General features: G+C 40.7%; 1 protein-coding gene across 1 annotated transcript in view; it reads left to right on the top strand.

Moving 5' to 3' along the window:
- Window positions 1-15,269, top strand: part of LOC114548083 (glutamate receptor ionotropic, delta-1) — a 674,316-nt gene that overhangs the window by 549,287 nt on the left and 109,760 nt on the right. Inside the window, exons 8-11 of the mRNA XM_028567790.1 lie at window positions 6,195-6,296; window positions 7,900-8,022; window positions 9,902-9,976; window positions 12,015-12,360. Of these exons, the coding sequence (XP_028423591.1) occupies window positions 6,195-6,296; window positions 7,900-8,022; window positions 9,902-9,976; window positions 12,015-12,360 (646 nt within the window). The remainder of the gene's footprint in view (window positions 1-6,194; window positions 6,297-7,899; window positions 8,023-9,901; window positions 9,977-12,014; window positions 12,361-15,269) is intronic.

Raw genomic sequence — 15,269 nt, 5'->3', positions numbered from 1 at the left:
AAAGCAGAGAAAGGGGAGGTAACCTTTCCCGTTATGACCTCATAAGGAGAAGATTCCTGATTGGCCCATCTGAGCTTTCCTTTTCTCAAAGGCAGAGCAGGATACCCAGGGCTCGGTTTACACCGATCACCATTTATTGCCACTTGGGGACCATAGGCAGGCTGGGGGAACTCATATTAATGTTAAAAAAACTCCTGTCCCCAAAGTACCCTTCAGGGAACAGAAAAACAGGAAATACATGATTTTGGAAGCACCAACATGCTCTGAAAATGTTATTAAACTGTAACGTGACGCTCCTTTAAAAGCAAATTACAGTTTTTATTGTACCGTTAAAGTGTAAAAGCCTCTACAGACCCAAATATTGCATTCATATGACGTTAATGGAACCACCTAACATGAGTCAGAAGTTTAACAACGTGCATTTATTTTATTTCTACAACGTTCATCTAATGTGTGCCTGCTGTAAACAGACCCCATTAACGGCTCGGTCGGGGACAGTGAAGGCATCTTGAAAGCTGTAAACTCTCCAGGCAGCCGAGGAGTAACTGAATCACTTCAAAGCCTCGTTACTGATCCAGAGATTTAGGCTGCGTTCACACAGCCTGCATCTTCCAAAAAAAAGAAATATGCAAATACAGCATGCAATCTTTCAGGTCTTACAATAACTTACAACGATATACAACAGTACATTTACATTACAATTCCCTTCCTATGTTTGGGTCTATTCTTTTATGTATTGGTCAAGTATTAATGTCTTTAAAGGTCCCATGACATGCTGCTTTTTGAATGCTTTTATATAGGCCTTAGTGGTCCCCTAATACTGTATCTGAAGTCTCTTTTATATAGACGTTAGTGGTCCCCTAATACTGTATCTGAAGTCTCTTTTATATAGACCTTAGTGGTCCCCTAATACTCTATCTGAAGTCTCTTTTATATAGACCTTAGTGGTCCCCTAATACTGTATCTGAAGTCTCTTTTATATAGACCTTAGTGGTCCCCTAATACTGTATCTAAAGTCTCTTTTATATAGACCTTAGTGGTCCCCTAATACTGTATCTAAAGTCTCTTTTATATAGACCTTAGTGGTCCCCTACTACTGTATCTGAAGTCTCTTTTATATAGACCTTAGTGGTCCCCTAATACTCTATCTGAAGTCTCTTTTATATAGACCTTAGTGGTCCCCTAATACTGTATCTGAAGTCTCTTTTATATAGACCTTAGTGGTCCCCTAATACTGTATCTGAAGTCTCTTTTATATAGACCTTAGTGGTCCCCTAATACTGTATCTGAAGTCTCTTTTATATAGGCCTTAGTGGTCCCCTAATACTGTATCTGAAGTTTCTTTTATATAGACCTTAGTGGTCCCCTAATACTGCATCTGAAGTCTCTTTTATATAGACCTTAGTGGTCCCCTAATACTGTATCTGAAGTCTCTTTTATATAGACCTTAGTGGTCCCCTAATACTGTATCTGAAGTCTCTTTTATATAGACCTTAGTGGTCCTCTAATACTGTATCTGAAGTCTCTTTTATATAGACCTTAGTGGTCCCCTAATACTGTATCTGAAGTCTCTTTTATATAGGCCTTAGTGGTCCCCTAATACTGTATCTGAAGTCTCTTTTATATAGACCTTAGTGGTCCCCTAATACTGCATCTGAAGTCTCTTTTATATAGACCTTAGTGGTCCCCTAATACTGTATCTGAAGTCTCTTTTATATAGACCTTAGTGGTCCCCTAATACTGTATCTGAAGTCTCTTTTATATAGACCTTAGTGGTCCTCTAATACTGTATCAGAAGTCTCTTTTATATAGACCTTAGTGGTCCTCTAATACTGTATCAGAAGTCTCTTTTATATAGACCTTAGTGGTCCCCTAATACTGTATCAGAAGTCTCTTTTATATAGACCTTAGTGGCCCAGCTGAGCTTTCATTTTCCTCAAAGGCAGAGCAGGATACACCTATCACCATTTCTAGCCACTGGGGAACCATAGGCAGGCTGGGGGAACTCATAATAATGTTAAAATAAACCTCAAAGTAAAATGTTCAGGCCATGGGACCTTTAATCTGTTTTTGAACTGAATGATATTATGGCTCTGTTTGATGTCATTGTTCAGTCCATGTTTTGCGATGGTGTGAGACTCCCGAACTTAACTGTCAGGTGACCGGCTGACTGTTGTACCTGTAATTCCACAGGATATCAAATGAAATGTTGTGCATGAGTTTTTGCACCATATCGTACAAACTTGTTCAAGAGAATGCGTCAGAAAAACAAAAGGTTCATCACTGTTGAGTAGAACCGTTTCTGTCTTGCTGCGTGATCATTTTTCCATTTCTCCTTTCCCGGACGACTCCGATGGCCATTCTTATGGTTCAGCAGTTCAAAGTGAGACTGAAGAAAGAGTAAAAAGAAACTGAGCCCCGAGTTAATTTATCTGTGTGTTAATGAAGAACACCCCCGCTATCTCACACCCATGCTGACAAGCGAGGGATTGAGATCATCTAAAGGACAGCAGAGCTCAGAATAGCTCCCTGATTATTGAACAAGCGCTCCCTCTTTCTGTCCTTCTCCGCCTCCTTTCTCTCATCTCCATTTACCATCGTTCTCACTGCCTCTCCATCGTGCTTCTGCTCGCTCTATGCCTCCTGCTTTTTCTTCGCTTTTCATGTCCTCCTCTCATCTTCGACTCGTGTTTGTCTGTTTGTTTGGAGGGCCTAAGGACAGGATGTTGTATACAGCCCCTTTGAGACGAGATTGTGATTTTGTGCTACACGGACTTCTTGACATGACTAAATCCTTCCTTATATCTTCCAGTTGTTCTAGCCTCCACTAGCTCTGCAGCTGTGAAGGGAAATACCCATCAGCAAAGTCTGGATGTTGTCCTATTTCCTACCTCTGTTTGTTAAAAAACTGAAAAAAGCTGCATTTCTTTCCCAGTATTAGTTAGAGTAGTTCCACTATACTGTAATGATGTGGGGCTGTTTTAATTCCAAAGGCCAAGGAAACTTTATCAGGATGCATAGTATCCTGGATCCATGAAATAACTGGCCTTTAAAAATAAACATCTGCCTTCCTCTATGGGAATCTATCTTCAGATACAGTATCAGGGGACCACTAAGGTCTATATAAAAGAGACTTCAGATACAGTATTAGGGGACCACTAAGGTCTATATAAAAGAGACTTCAGATACAGTAGTAGGGGACCACTAAGGTCTATATAAAAGAGACTTCAGATACAGTATTAGGGGACCACTAAGGTCTATATAAAAGAGACTTCAGATACAGTATTAGGGGACCACTAAGGTCTATATAAAAGAGACTTCAGATACAGTATTAGGGGACCACTAAGGTCTATATAAAAGAGACTTCAGATACAGTATTAGGGGACCACTAAGGTCTATATAAAAGAGACTTCAGATACAGTATTAGGGGACCACTAAGGTCTATATAAAAGAGACTTCAGATACAGTATTAGGGGACCACTAAGGTCTATATAAAAGAGACTTCAGATACAGTATTAGGGGACCACTAAGGTCTATATAAAAGAGACTTCAGATACAGTATTAGGGGACCACTAAGGTCTATATAAAAGCATCCAAAGAGCACCATGTCATGGGACCTTTAATAAAAGGGCGGCATACTTGGCGAAACCTTGCATTTAAATGTTGAAGCAAGTACTACAGCCAGAGCTTAATAAACACACTAATAGCAGTGTCATCGTTAGGAGAGAATTAGCAGAGTCGTTAGTTTCATGCGTCCCGTGCATGTTAACTGCGTACTATCCTATAACCCTGTGTGGCTGTTTACAGCTCTGGGCGACAAGACAACAGAAAGCACGTTGAGCCTGACGATGATAATTAAGACATCCCGTCAGAGATTACAGAGCGTGGTAACATTAACCGTGCGTGGTGGTTGATCTCGCTGTTTTATTAGCCCTCTCTAATGTCAAAGTGAACAGTTTTTATTGTATTGATTTTTTTTCTTCTTCTTCTTACATTGATGCATGAAAACTGCACATAAACAGATTAGTTTAATTACGGCAGACGAGTGTGTATTCATAAGAGCGAACTTTAAGTGTGTAATTAAGCGCTCGCACACATAACTGATGCTGAATGGACTAATGGGGAAGATCGCAGAGACATTCACAAGCGTGAAGCCTGTTCAACCATCACCAGCCCACCAAATCAATATACTGTGTGTGTGTGTGTGTGTGTGTGTGTGTGTGTGTGTGTGTGTGTGTGTGTGTGTGTGTGTGTGTGTGTCAAACAGAAGCTCCAGCTTAAACCAGAACGCATAAAAAGCAAACAGAAAAGGGAAAAAAAGGCTATTTTTTGTTTGTGTTTCCAAGGTGACTGGGATTCTCTTTATTGAAATGATGTGCACACACACACAGAGACACACACACACAGAGAGAGACACACACACACACAGAAACACACACAAACACACAGACATCACTAGCAAATTATTTCATACAGAGTCACACACAGACACACACACACACACAGACACACACACATTCACACACCACACACACAAACACACACACAGAGACACACTCACACACACACACACACACACAAACAGACAGACAGACACACACACACACACACACACACACACACACACACACACACAGACACACAGATAGACACACACAGATAGACACACACACAAACACATACATTCTGTTGTATCCAGTATCCAAAGTATCCAAAGCTGGCATCAAAATCTTCACTCACATATGTTTGTATTTCTCAAAGCATGGTATCGAAAATCATTTTAAAAACTGAAAAAGAAAACTGTAAACCGTGGTATTATTGGTCCTAAGCTCATGTATCAAATCTGCACACACACACACACACACAAGTTACACTGGAAAGTAAGAGAGGTGTGTGTCCCGAGATTAAAATATGATATATAGGACACATGATTTTTTAAAGAGAAGTAGTTTGATTTGGCCGTCAGCTGCTGAACTTAAAATAGTTAGTAATAGTTTCTTGATTGAAAAGCTGTCTGAAGCTCTCTGTCTCCTGAGTCGCACAACTCTTGCAAGAATGAAATAGCTCATGACAAAAAATGTATTCAGACTTGATGTTCACTATGACAAGATAGTAAGATGAACTGAATCACATGTTGCGTTCAGAAAGACTAAGGCACCTATCCTGCACCCAGTGCAGCGCAGCACCAGTGTTTACGCAAAATCATGATACCACGTTGGAGAAAAAGGTTGGTAGCTACTGTGGTATCTTTAGTAGCAATGCTGTGGTGATGTATGGAGGGGAATCCGCAGACACTGTTCTTGATTTTAAAAGGGTTATTACATCAAATAATTCAGCATCAATTACAGGACCCTGCAGAAGATCTGGAGAGGACAGCTTTCCCAATTCTCAAAATAGTCACTCACATAAGACGTAGTTATGTGGGGAGAGGTAGAAAGCAAGAATAGAACAAAGCCCATGTAAGCCTCTAACAGAGACCTAAGTTTAAAAGTCATAAATCTTCAGAGAGCCAATTCCATATTAGTCCTTAACAGAGACCCAAGTCAAAGCCATAAATCTTCAGATACTACACTACACAACAAAAGACTCTACCCAAAATGTTTCCGTGCATTTCTCCGCTTCTTTATGTCAGTAATTGACAGTTCCTTCTGCATAACATCCACATGATCCTTTCACATGTCAAACGGAACAAAGAAATCTTCAGAAGAAAGACTTCATGTGTATTTGGACTATTCCCGTTGCTATCCCAGGCTCTTTGAGTTCATTATCCTGAGAGGCATGTTTGGGGCTTTGAGGGGCTTGTTGGAGAAGACAATAGAGGTTTATTTTGGACCTAATTATGTCCATTTGGCTTTTGTGTGTGTGGCTGAAAATGCACCAAATAGAAAACATGCTGGAGTGGGCTGTTGGCGTGCTGCATACATGCCTCTCAGTTGTGTCTCTTTGTCCCTGTCTCATTAGCAGCAGCGAACTCTGCGACACCTAATCCAATGAGAGCAGTGAACAAATTGGTGTAATTGCAGCCTATGAGCCATGCGGCAATTGTTTAATTGACGGTTGCTCTGCCTGTTGCATTCCCCCCTCTCTTTGGTTTCTCTGGAGACCTTTGACACACAAACAAATGAAATAATTTGCTAGTGATGTTAATGTTAATGTACAGTGTTGTCATTCTGTCTTCTCTGTGTTTTCTGCAGCTGGCTACGTGGGACTCTGTTCACGGCCTGAACGGCAGTCTGAAGGAGAGTCGCATAGAGAACGGCATGCAGGGGGTGACAGTCAAAGTGGTCACTTTACTGGTAGGTTAACACCTTACAAGCTTAAAGGAACATGCCAACTTATTGGGAATTTAGCTTATTCACTGTAACCCCCAGAGTTAGACTAGTCCATACATACCCTTCTCATCTCCGTGTGTGCTGTAAGGCTGTCTGACGGCTCCAGCATTAGCTTAGCCTAGCACAGATCCTGCAGGTAACTGGTTCCAACTAGCCTACTGCTCCCAATAAGTGACAAAATAACTCCAACATGTTCCTATTTACATGTTGTGATTTGTAGAGTCACAGCGTGTACAAAAAACAACGTAACATGAGACACAGCCGTCTTCTAACAGTAAACAAACCGGGAACTATATTCTCAGGCGGAAGAATATAGTACTTGGGCGGAGTGATATGCTCGCAGCAAGCCTGTCTGAGAATATAGTTCCCGGTTTGTTTACTGTTGAAAAAGATGGCTGTGTCTCATGTTACGTTGTTTTTTTGTACACGCTGTGACTCTACAAATCACAACATGTAAATAGGAACATGTTGGAGTTATTTTGTCACTTTTGTCATAATTCAGAGCAGTAGGCTAGTTGGAACCAGTTACCTGCAGGATCTGTGCTAAGCTAAGCTAATGCTGGAACCGTCAGACAGCGTTACAGCACGCACAGAGATGAGAAGGGTATGTATGGACTAGTCTAACTCTGGGGGTTACAGTGAATAAGATAAAGTCCCAATAAGAGATTAGAAGGGTATGTATGGACTAGTCTAACTCTGGGGGTTACAGTGAATAAGATAAAGTCCCAATAAGAGATGAGAAGGGTATGTATGGACTAGTCTAACTCTGGGGGTTACAGTGAATAAGATAAAGTCCCAATAAGAGATGAGAAGGGTATGTATGGACTTGTCTAACTCTGGGGGTTACAGTGAATAAGATAAAGGGCCAATAAGTCGGCGTGTTCCTTTAAAATTAGGGATGCACTGAATCCAGATTTTGGGGTTCGGGCTGAATTCAGCTGACTCCTCCTCCCATCCTCAGTCCATGAACACAGTAAACACATGAATGAAGTAAACTGGGACTGTCCTTCCTTTACCATACCTCACACAAACTTGAGGCCCGATTCAATTACGGTTTACAACCAAATTTTTTGCCTGCGATAGTCTTGGCCCTTTTTTTCAACTTTTTTTTCTGCTATTTTCTGGGCTTTCTCGACTTTATTGAGGCTTTTTTATACGATTATATGTTTTTTTGTGGCATTTTTGACGCATTTTCCATTCTTTTTTACACTATTTCTCGTGCTATTTGCGACTTTTTCGGTGAAATCGAAGCACGTCAATGAACTAGACATGTCTGGCCCTCGATGTGATTCTCTTTTTCCAGTGTGGCCCTTAGAGAAGTTGAGTCTGACACTCCTGCCGTACCTGAAGTTGCTGCATTCTGGCTGCTGTCTGGAGATTCCTTCATGCACAACTCCTATTCTTCCAGATGTTTCAGACCAGATGTTGTAACAGCAGCCATGTTGTGTATAGTTTAGGGTCCTCGCCACCACCAGACCAATCAGCATTGAATAGACTGAACATGTAGCTCTCTCTCTCTCTCTCTCTCCCTCTCTCTGTCTCTCTGTCTCTCTGTCTCTCTCTGCAGGAGGATCCTTTCGTCATGGTGGCAGAGAACATCTTGGGGCAGCCAAAGAGATATAAAGGCTTCTCCATCGACGTCCTGGATGCCCTCGCCAACATCCTGGGCTTCAAATATGAGATCTACCAGGTAGGAACAGCTGACACGCTCAGTTTAGTTCAGGTGTGATCAAATGTCTCACTCACACGGTTCAGGAGAATAAAAGAACTCTGTCCAGCTTCAGATTTAACACCTTTACACTTTTTAGATGATTTCATATGACACCATCTTCCCCCGTAGTTTCTGAGACATTCCTGGTAACAGACTTTTAAACCTGTCTCATAATACTCTCATAAACATTAGACAGGTACCTGTATAGTAATACTCTCATAAACATTAGACAGGTACCTATATAGTAATACTCTCATAAACATTAGACAGGTACCTGTATAGTAATACTCTCATAAACATTAGACAGGTACCTATATAGTAATACTCTCATATACATTAGACAGCTCCCTGTATATTAATACTCTCATAAACATTAGACAGGTACCTATATAGTAATACTCTCATATACTTTAGACAGGTACCTATATAGTAATACTCTCATATACATTAGACAGGTCCCTGTATAGTAATGCTCTCATAAACATTAGACAGGTACCTATATAGTAATACTCTCATAAACATTAGACAGGTACCTGTATAGTAATACTCTCATAAACATTAGACAGGTACCTGTATAGTAATACTCTCATAAACATTAGACAGGTCCCTGTATAGTAATACTCTCATATACATTAGACAGGTACCTATATAGTAAGCAAATTAACTCCTCCTTTCAGTGGCAGTTTTTAATTGAACAACCCTGTCGGCTGCATTCTCCGCAATAAGTGTAGCACAGCCCTTGCACAATAAGATAATGCACAACTAACATATTGCACAACTAACATATTGCACCACCCCAATAGCCTACGTATTGCACAAATGACATAATGCACTGACATAATGCACAACCCCAATACCCTATGTATTGCACAAATGACATAATGCACAACCCCAATACCCTATGTATTGCACAAATGACATAATGCACAACCCCAATAGCCTACGTATTGCACAAATGACATATTGCACAACCCCAATAGTCTACGTATTGCACAAATGACATAATGCACAACCCCAATAGCTTATGTATTGCACAAATGATATAATGCACAACCCAAATAGCCTACGTATTTCACAACTAACATATACACCTGTGGTTTGTCATGTCTGAACTTGCCTTAGTCTGTCAGACAACACTTTCACGCAGGAGACCGGGGTTTGTGTCCTGATTGGGATATACAGTATGTCTGCTTACAATGTCAAGTTGGCCAGTTTGTTCATGCTGTATTGGGATCGGTAGGTTTGTCGACGGGAGTCGAAGCAGCAGTCACACTGTGAGAATTGGTTTTCTGACACTAGTCTTTGGTGTCACATTGAGACAGAATCACATCTGGTACAGACATCTTGAGGCATGTTGAAGCTAGAGTATCGGCTGAATAACTTCAGCTTTCACTAGATGTTCTCATGGGTTAAGATTCTTTTGAAATAATTATTTGTTGAAATAAAGTCCTGAATTTGTTTCCGCGGCGTCTTAAAAGGTCTAAAAAAGCCTTAAATTCGCAAAAAAATTGTGTTCTAGGTCTTCATAATTTTAACCAAGTCTTAAATTTCCCTATGTCCATGTAACGCTACCTCTAATGGTCACTGAAAGTTTTTATTTTTTTTGTATTCTGGGTTGTTGTAGTTCTTCCTTTCACTAGTCCAAATATAATTTGCTGTATATGAACTGATAATTACTCTGTGTCGCTTTTATTCCATTTTAATAATTTGAAAGTACTGTTGTGACTCTGTATTTCATTGTACTTTTATGTCGTGATAGCGGTCTTAAATTTCATTCATAAAGGTCTTAAAAAAACTTAAATTTGACTTGTTGAAACCTGCAGAAACCCAGACTAAACTTTATGAATCTTTCCTCCAGGTGGCAGACAGTAAATATGGATCTCAACTTCCCAACGGCTCGTGGAACGGCATGATTGGTGATCTCATCAACAAGGTAAAACTCAAGTTTACTAGTTAATGAGTTCAAACTAATGTCCGGTAAATACTGAACGACCGTGTTTAAAACTCAGACACAAAAGCAACTGGTAAACGAGGATCATATAGGTTCAATAGAAAACGACTGTTTAAACTCATAAAGTTTGGGTGTTTTAAGGCCCCAACGTCGTCTTCCAGGCAGCGCTGCCTGGAGGGCACTAGGATTAGGCAATGTTTAGGGTTAGTTGCCTTGAAGTCGACGTTGGGGGCTCAAAACACCCAAACTGTATGAGTTTAAACAGTCGTTTTCTATTGAACCTATATCTTTTATATTCTTAAAACACCATTGAGCTGACGTTTGACTCCCTCATATTTTGGTGCCTTCTGGGCACCGTACGCTCTCTCTGAGTAACCCAAATCAGAACATAAATAGGCAAGGTCATTTTATTTGTATAGCACATTTCAGCAGTGGTGCAATTCAAAGTGCTTTACATAAAACATTAAAACACAGTTAGAAATTAATAAAAATGAGTAAAAAATTTAAAATGGTTAATACAAAAAGCAATTCATACAACATTAAAACAGTTTATCAAAAATTGTGTTACGGGTGAGGGAAGTAGAGGACCCAAAATGCAGAGAGAGCAGGAAGGCAGGCAGGCAAACGTTGAAGTGGAGGATTTAATAAAATCAAAAAGCGGCAGTACAAAGACTGGAAAACTCACAAAAAATAAACTGACGGGAAAAACATAGGAGCAAGGAGCAAACTGACGCAGGCACAAACACAAGGCACAGGGAGGAAACACAAGGGAATGGCTACAAAACGATCTGACACAAGACAAGGGGAACACAGAGGCTAAATACATGAGGTGATGGGTAAATCAGAAACAGGAGAGACAACAGGTGAAGCACATCAGGGCGGGGCAGGACAATCAACAAAGGCGGGAAACAGAAAGCAAAGCTAGACATGACAAGACAGAAGACCAGACTATCAAAATAAAAGAGGAAGCAGGACAAACAGACAAAACATGACATAACCTAAATACAGACACATGACACAACACTACACAACACCAGGGATAACAGAGACGACAGGAACACAATTCAGAATAACAAAAATGGGAAACAAACACACAAAATACAACACAGGGTAAACAGAAATATACAATCTACCGATCTACAGTTTACCGAAAGTTTGTTCCAGATACGTGGTGCATAGAAACTGAACGCTGCTTGCCCTCTTTTTGTTCTGATTCTGGGGATTGCAAGCAAACCTGTCCCTGATAATCTTAGAGGTACAAATACTTGTTATTTATCGGCTAGTCTGGATCAACGGAAGTACATCTGAACAACAAACTTTGAGCAAGCGAGCTAGACGCTGAAAATATCAAGTTTTGAAGAGAATTCTGAATGTTGAACTTGCAACAAGGCAGACCTGCTCGGGTCTTTCGGGACAGACTGATGTCATGAAGTGGCGTGTGTATGACACGCCACTTGGTACGCCATTATTGGCATGTTATCAAGACGCATATTCGCTTTTTAGCGTGTTTATCAATGCCATTGACTTGATTTGGCCTCCATTGACTTACATTACCTTGCGATTGCGTGTGAAATGTGGGACTACAGATGCAAATTAGCCTAAGGCTAACTCTGGTGCAGTGCATTAAATGATTACATTTATGTTTAAATTGCACACTGTCCCTTAGAAATAAAATTTAAATTGAATTGAAATTGACGGCGTAGCAAGTATTGTGAAAGGGGACGAAAACCCGCTTAGGGAGTGATAGGTTAGATATTTCAGCATACATGTTTCAAATGTATTTCATATCTTGTATGAAGGGTACTACACAAGAAGGTTACTCTGGGGACAACCTTCACCCACAGGAACAGCTTAGAATGTGTAGAATCTATTATGAGTTTGGGTACAACTTTCACACAGAGGAACTTCCGGTTCGTAACTCGTAACTCCAGAAAACGACTTGTAGATCGACTTCGGTGAACAAAAAGAACGCACCATAACTATATCTTACCTACCCGTCTGCCTCTCCCTGCTCCTCCAGAGAGCAGACCTGGCGGTGTCGGCCATCACCATCACACCGGAGAGGGAGAACGTGGTCGACTTCAGCAAGCGCTACCTGGACTACAGCGTTGGCATCCTGCTGCGAAAACCCGAAGAAAAGATCAACATCTTCTCTCTGTTCGCGCCCTTCGACCTGGCCGTTTGGGCCTGTATCGCAGCGGCCATTCCCGTGGTCGGAGTGCTCATCTTCCTGCTCAACAGGCTGCAGGCGCTGCGCTCCTCCGCTACCCAGAATGCACCGCCCGGACAGCCCTCCAATGGCGGCGTGGGCCCGGGCTCTCTGAACAGCGCCATCTGGATTGTTTACGGAGCGTTCGTGCATCAAGGTGAGAGAAAAAGATGGTAAACGCACATTACAATGGTGAAGAACGAGATGTGTTCATCATTAGTAAAATACAGAACCTGTCCCTGTTTAAAATCACTGTAAAGTCTAGGTCACACCAGCATATAAAATGAAAATGTCACTTTATGAGGTTTTTAACATTAATATGAGTTCCCCCAGCCTGCCTATGGTCCCCCAGTGGCTAGAAATGGTGATAGGTGTAAACCGAGCCCTGGGTATCCTGCTCTGATACAGTATTAGGGGACCACTAGGGTCTATATAAAAGAGACTTCAGATACAGTATTAGGGGACCACTAAGGTCTATATAAAAGAGACTTCAGATACAGTATTAGGGGACCACTAAGGTCTATATAAAAGAGACTTCAGATACAGTATTAGGGGCCACTAAGGTCTATATAAAAGAGACTTCAGATACAGTATTAGGGGACTACTAAGGTCTATATAAAAGAGACTTCAGATACAGTATTAGGGGCCACTAAGGTCTATATAAAAGACACTTCAGATACAGTATTAGGGGACCACTAAGGTCTATATAAAAGAGACTTCAGATACAATATTAGGGGACCACTAAGGTCTATATAAAAGAGACTTCAGATACAGTATTAGGGGACCACTAAGGTCTAAATAAAAGAGACTTCAGATACAGTATTAGAGGACCACTAAGGCCTATATAAAAGCATCCAAAGATCACCATGTCATGGGACCTTTATAGTCACTGTAAAGTCTAGGTCACACCAGCATTTAAAATGTAAAAATATATTATAATTAGGGCTGTCACGGTACTCCAAATCCAAAATTCCATATAACAACTGTTTGTTTTGTTTTTTTACAAAAATTAACAAAGCAAGCAATTAAATGCACCATAGGTTTACAACCAGTTCTCACTCGTAAAATATGCACGTTCGGACAGAGGCTGTCAGCGCCCTTCAGGGATCGTTTTCCGCCTGTCACGTTTCCTAAACCCAATTCTGCGTGTCAAGTTTCCTAAACTCAATAGTAGCTATTATTAGCAGAGGACGGACAGGACAGCTTCCGGGTCGGCCGAGGGCCAAGGAGTCGAGAAGCTGTCAGATAAGGGACATGAGATGCAGCTCCTGATCCAGCCCTGTACCTCAACAGGTTTGATTCCTGTAGCAGTCATGTGTCTCAGTAAGCTGCTGAGAAACTGGGCAGGGAATAACTCTGGCTACAAACATCAGCTGGAAGTCGAATGGAAAAAAAAAAACCTGAAAAAACGAGCAACTGTTTGAAATGTTCTCACAGCTCAGCTGTTTGGCTGAAATCAATCAACAGCAGAAGGAAGATTATCTGCCATGTAAATACGGCTTTCAGTTTGATTTTGTGGAGCTTTAATTTCGGGAGCTGTAGCACGGATTACGCGGCGACAGAAAAGGGGAAACAATGGGTCACGGGAGGATTTGTAGCGTCTAAAATATTAAGCACAGAAGCCAAAACAAGGCCATGAAACTTTAAAGTGCTTTAAATGGATTAGAGAGAGCCGAGCTCCAGGAAACGTCACTGGGAAGAAATGAACGCAGGTTTCTGTGTGTGGGAAGCTGTGAGGATCCATGTGTGCTGTAGACCAGCAATCTTCAACTGGGGGTCCGGGACCCCTAGGGGGGTCCTCAGAGTCACTGCAGGGGGGCCTCCAAATTATTGTAATTTTTTTTTTTTTTTAATTAAAAAATGTCTTTACATGAATCCAACATATTATTACAGGGTTCATATGTTTTGAAAAAAATTGGAAAAGTTATGGAATTTGAAAAATGCAAATTTCAGGCCTGGAAAGGTTTTGGAAACCTAAAAAGACCCAGAAAGTTTTGGAAAAGTCACATAATCACAGCATAATAATATGTGACTAATAAATGTATTTTCACATCATCTTAATCTCAGCGTTGTATGCGGGGAGAGATATTATGAATCCCACCATGAACCACATACATTATCATTCATTTATAGTTAAACCTCTGAGGGTAAACTTTAACACAGATTTGTATTCTTATTGTATAATGTCGACTGACATTTTCAGGAACACATAGTCATGGAAATTTGCCGAAAAGTCATGGAAAAGTCTTAGAAAAGTCATGGAAAAGTATTGGTTAAAATGCGTACGAACCCTGTTATTAGCAAGCATAAATCCCCAATGATGATGGGCTTACTTGCCTATAGGTAACGCTGTCACTAAGGTAGCCATCCACAGATACAGTTCATCCCAAAGGATTCACTGTGCCACATTTATGTTGAGAATTAAAATATTATTTATAAAATCATGCCAACAATTATTATTTTGATAGCTTAGTAATCTATGCATATATAGAGAACAAAACTATGAATGAACACATATGGAATTATGTACTTAACAAAAAAGTGTGAAATAACTGAAAACATGTCTTATATTTTAGATTCTTCAAAGTAGCCACCCTTTGCTTTTTTATTAATAAGGGAAATAATTCCACTAATTAACCCTGACAAGGCACACCTGTGAAGGTAAAACCATTTCAGGTGACTACCTCATGAAGCTCATTGAGAGAACACCAAGGGTTTGCAGAGTTATCAAAAAAAGCAAAGGGTGGCTACTTTGAAGAATCTAAAATATAAGACATGTTTTCAGTTGCGATTTATAGTCCGGAAAATACGGTAATGAAATGTAGTGGTTGTCGGTTGCAGTGCCAGCGAGGGAGAGATCACTAAAGCAAAACCTAGAGCAGCAGTTTTGTCACTACTATGAGAATATTTAGTGATAATTAGTGAGCCTAGTGATAAAGCTGTGGCTAGCTCAGTCCAACAGGTAGCACACAAGTGTCCCTTTTTAAAAGAGTCCTCCCTCTCTAGGTCTACAGCTCGACTCTGTCCTCACACAGACAGGAGAACGCACTCACTGAAACATGCATA

The sequence above is a fragment of the Perca flavescens genome, chromosome 21 (assembly GCF_004354835.1).
Source record: "Perca flavescens isolate YP-PL-M2 chromosome 21, PFLA_1.0, whole genome shotgun sequence".
Lineage (NCBI taxonomy): Eukaryota > Metazoa > Chordata > Actinopteri > Perciformes > Percidae > Perca > Perca flavescens.
The sequence above is the reverse complement of the archived record's forward strand: the minus strand, read 5'-3'. Positions and strand labels throughout refer to the sequence as shown.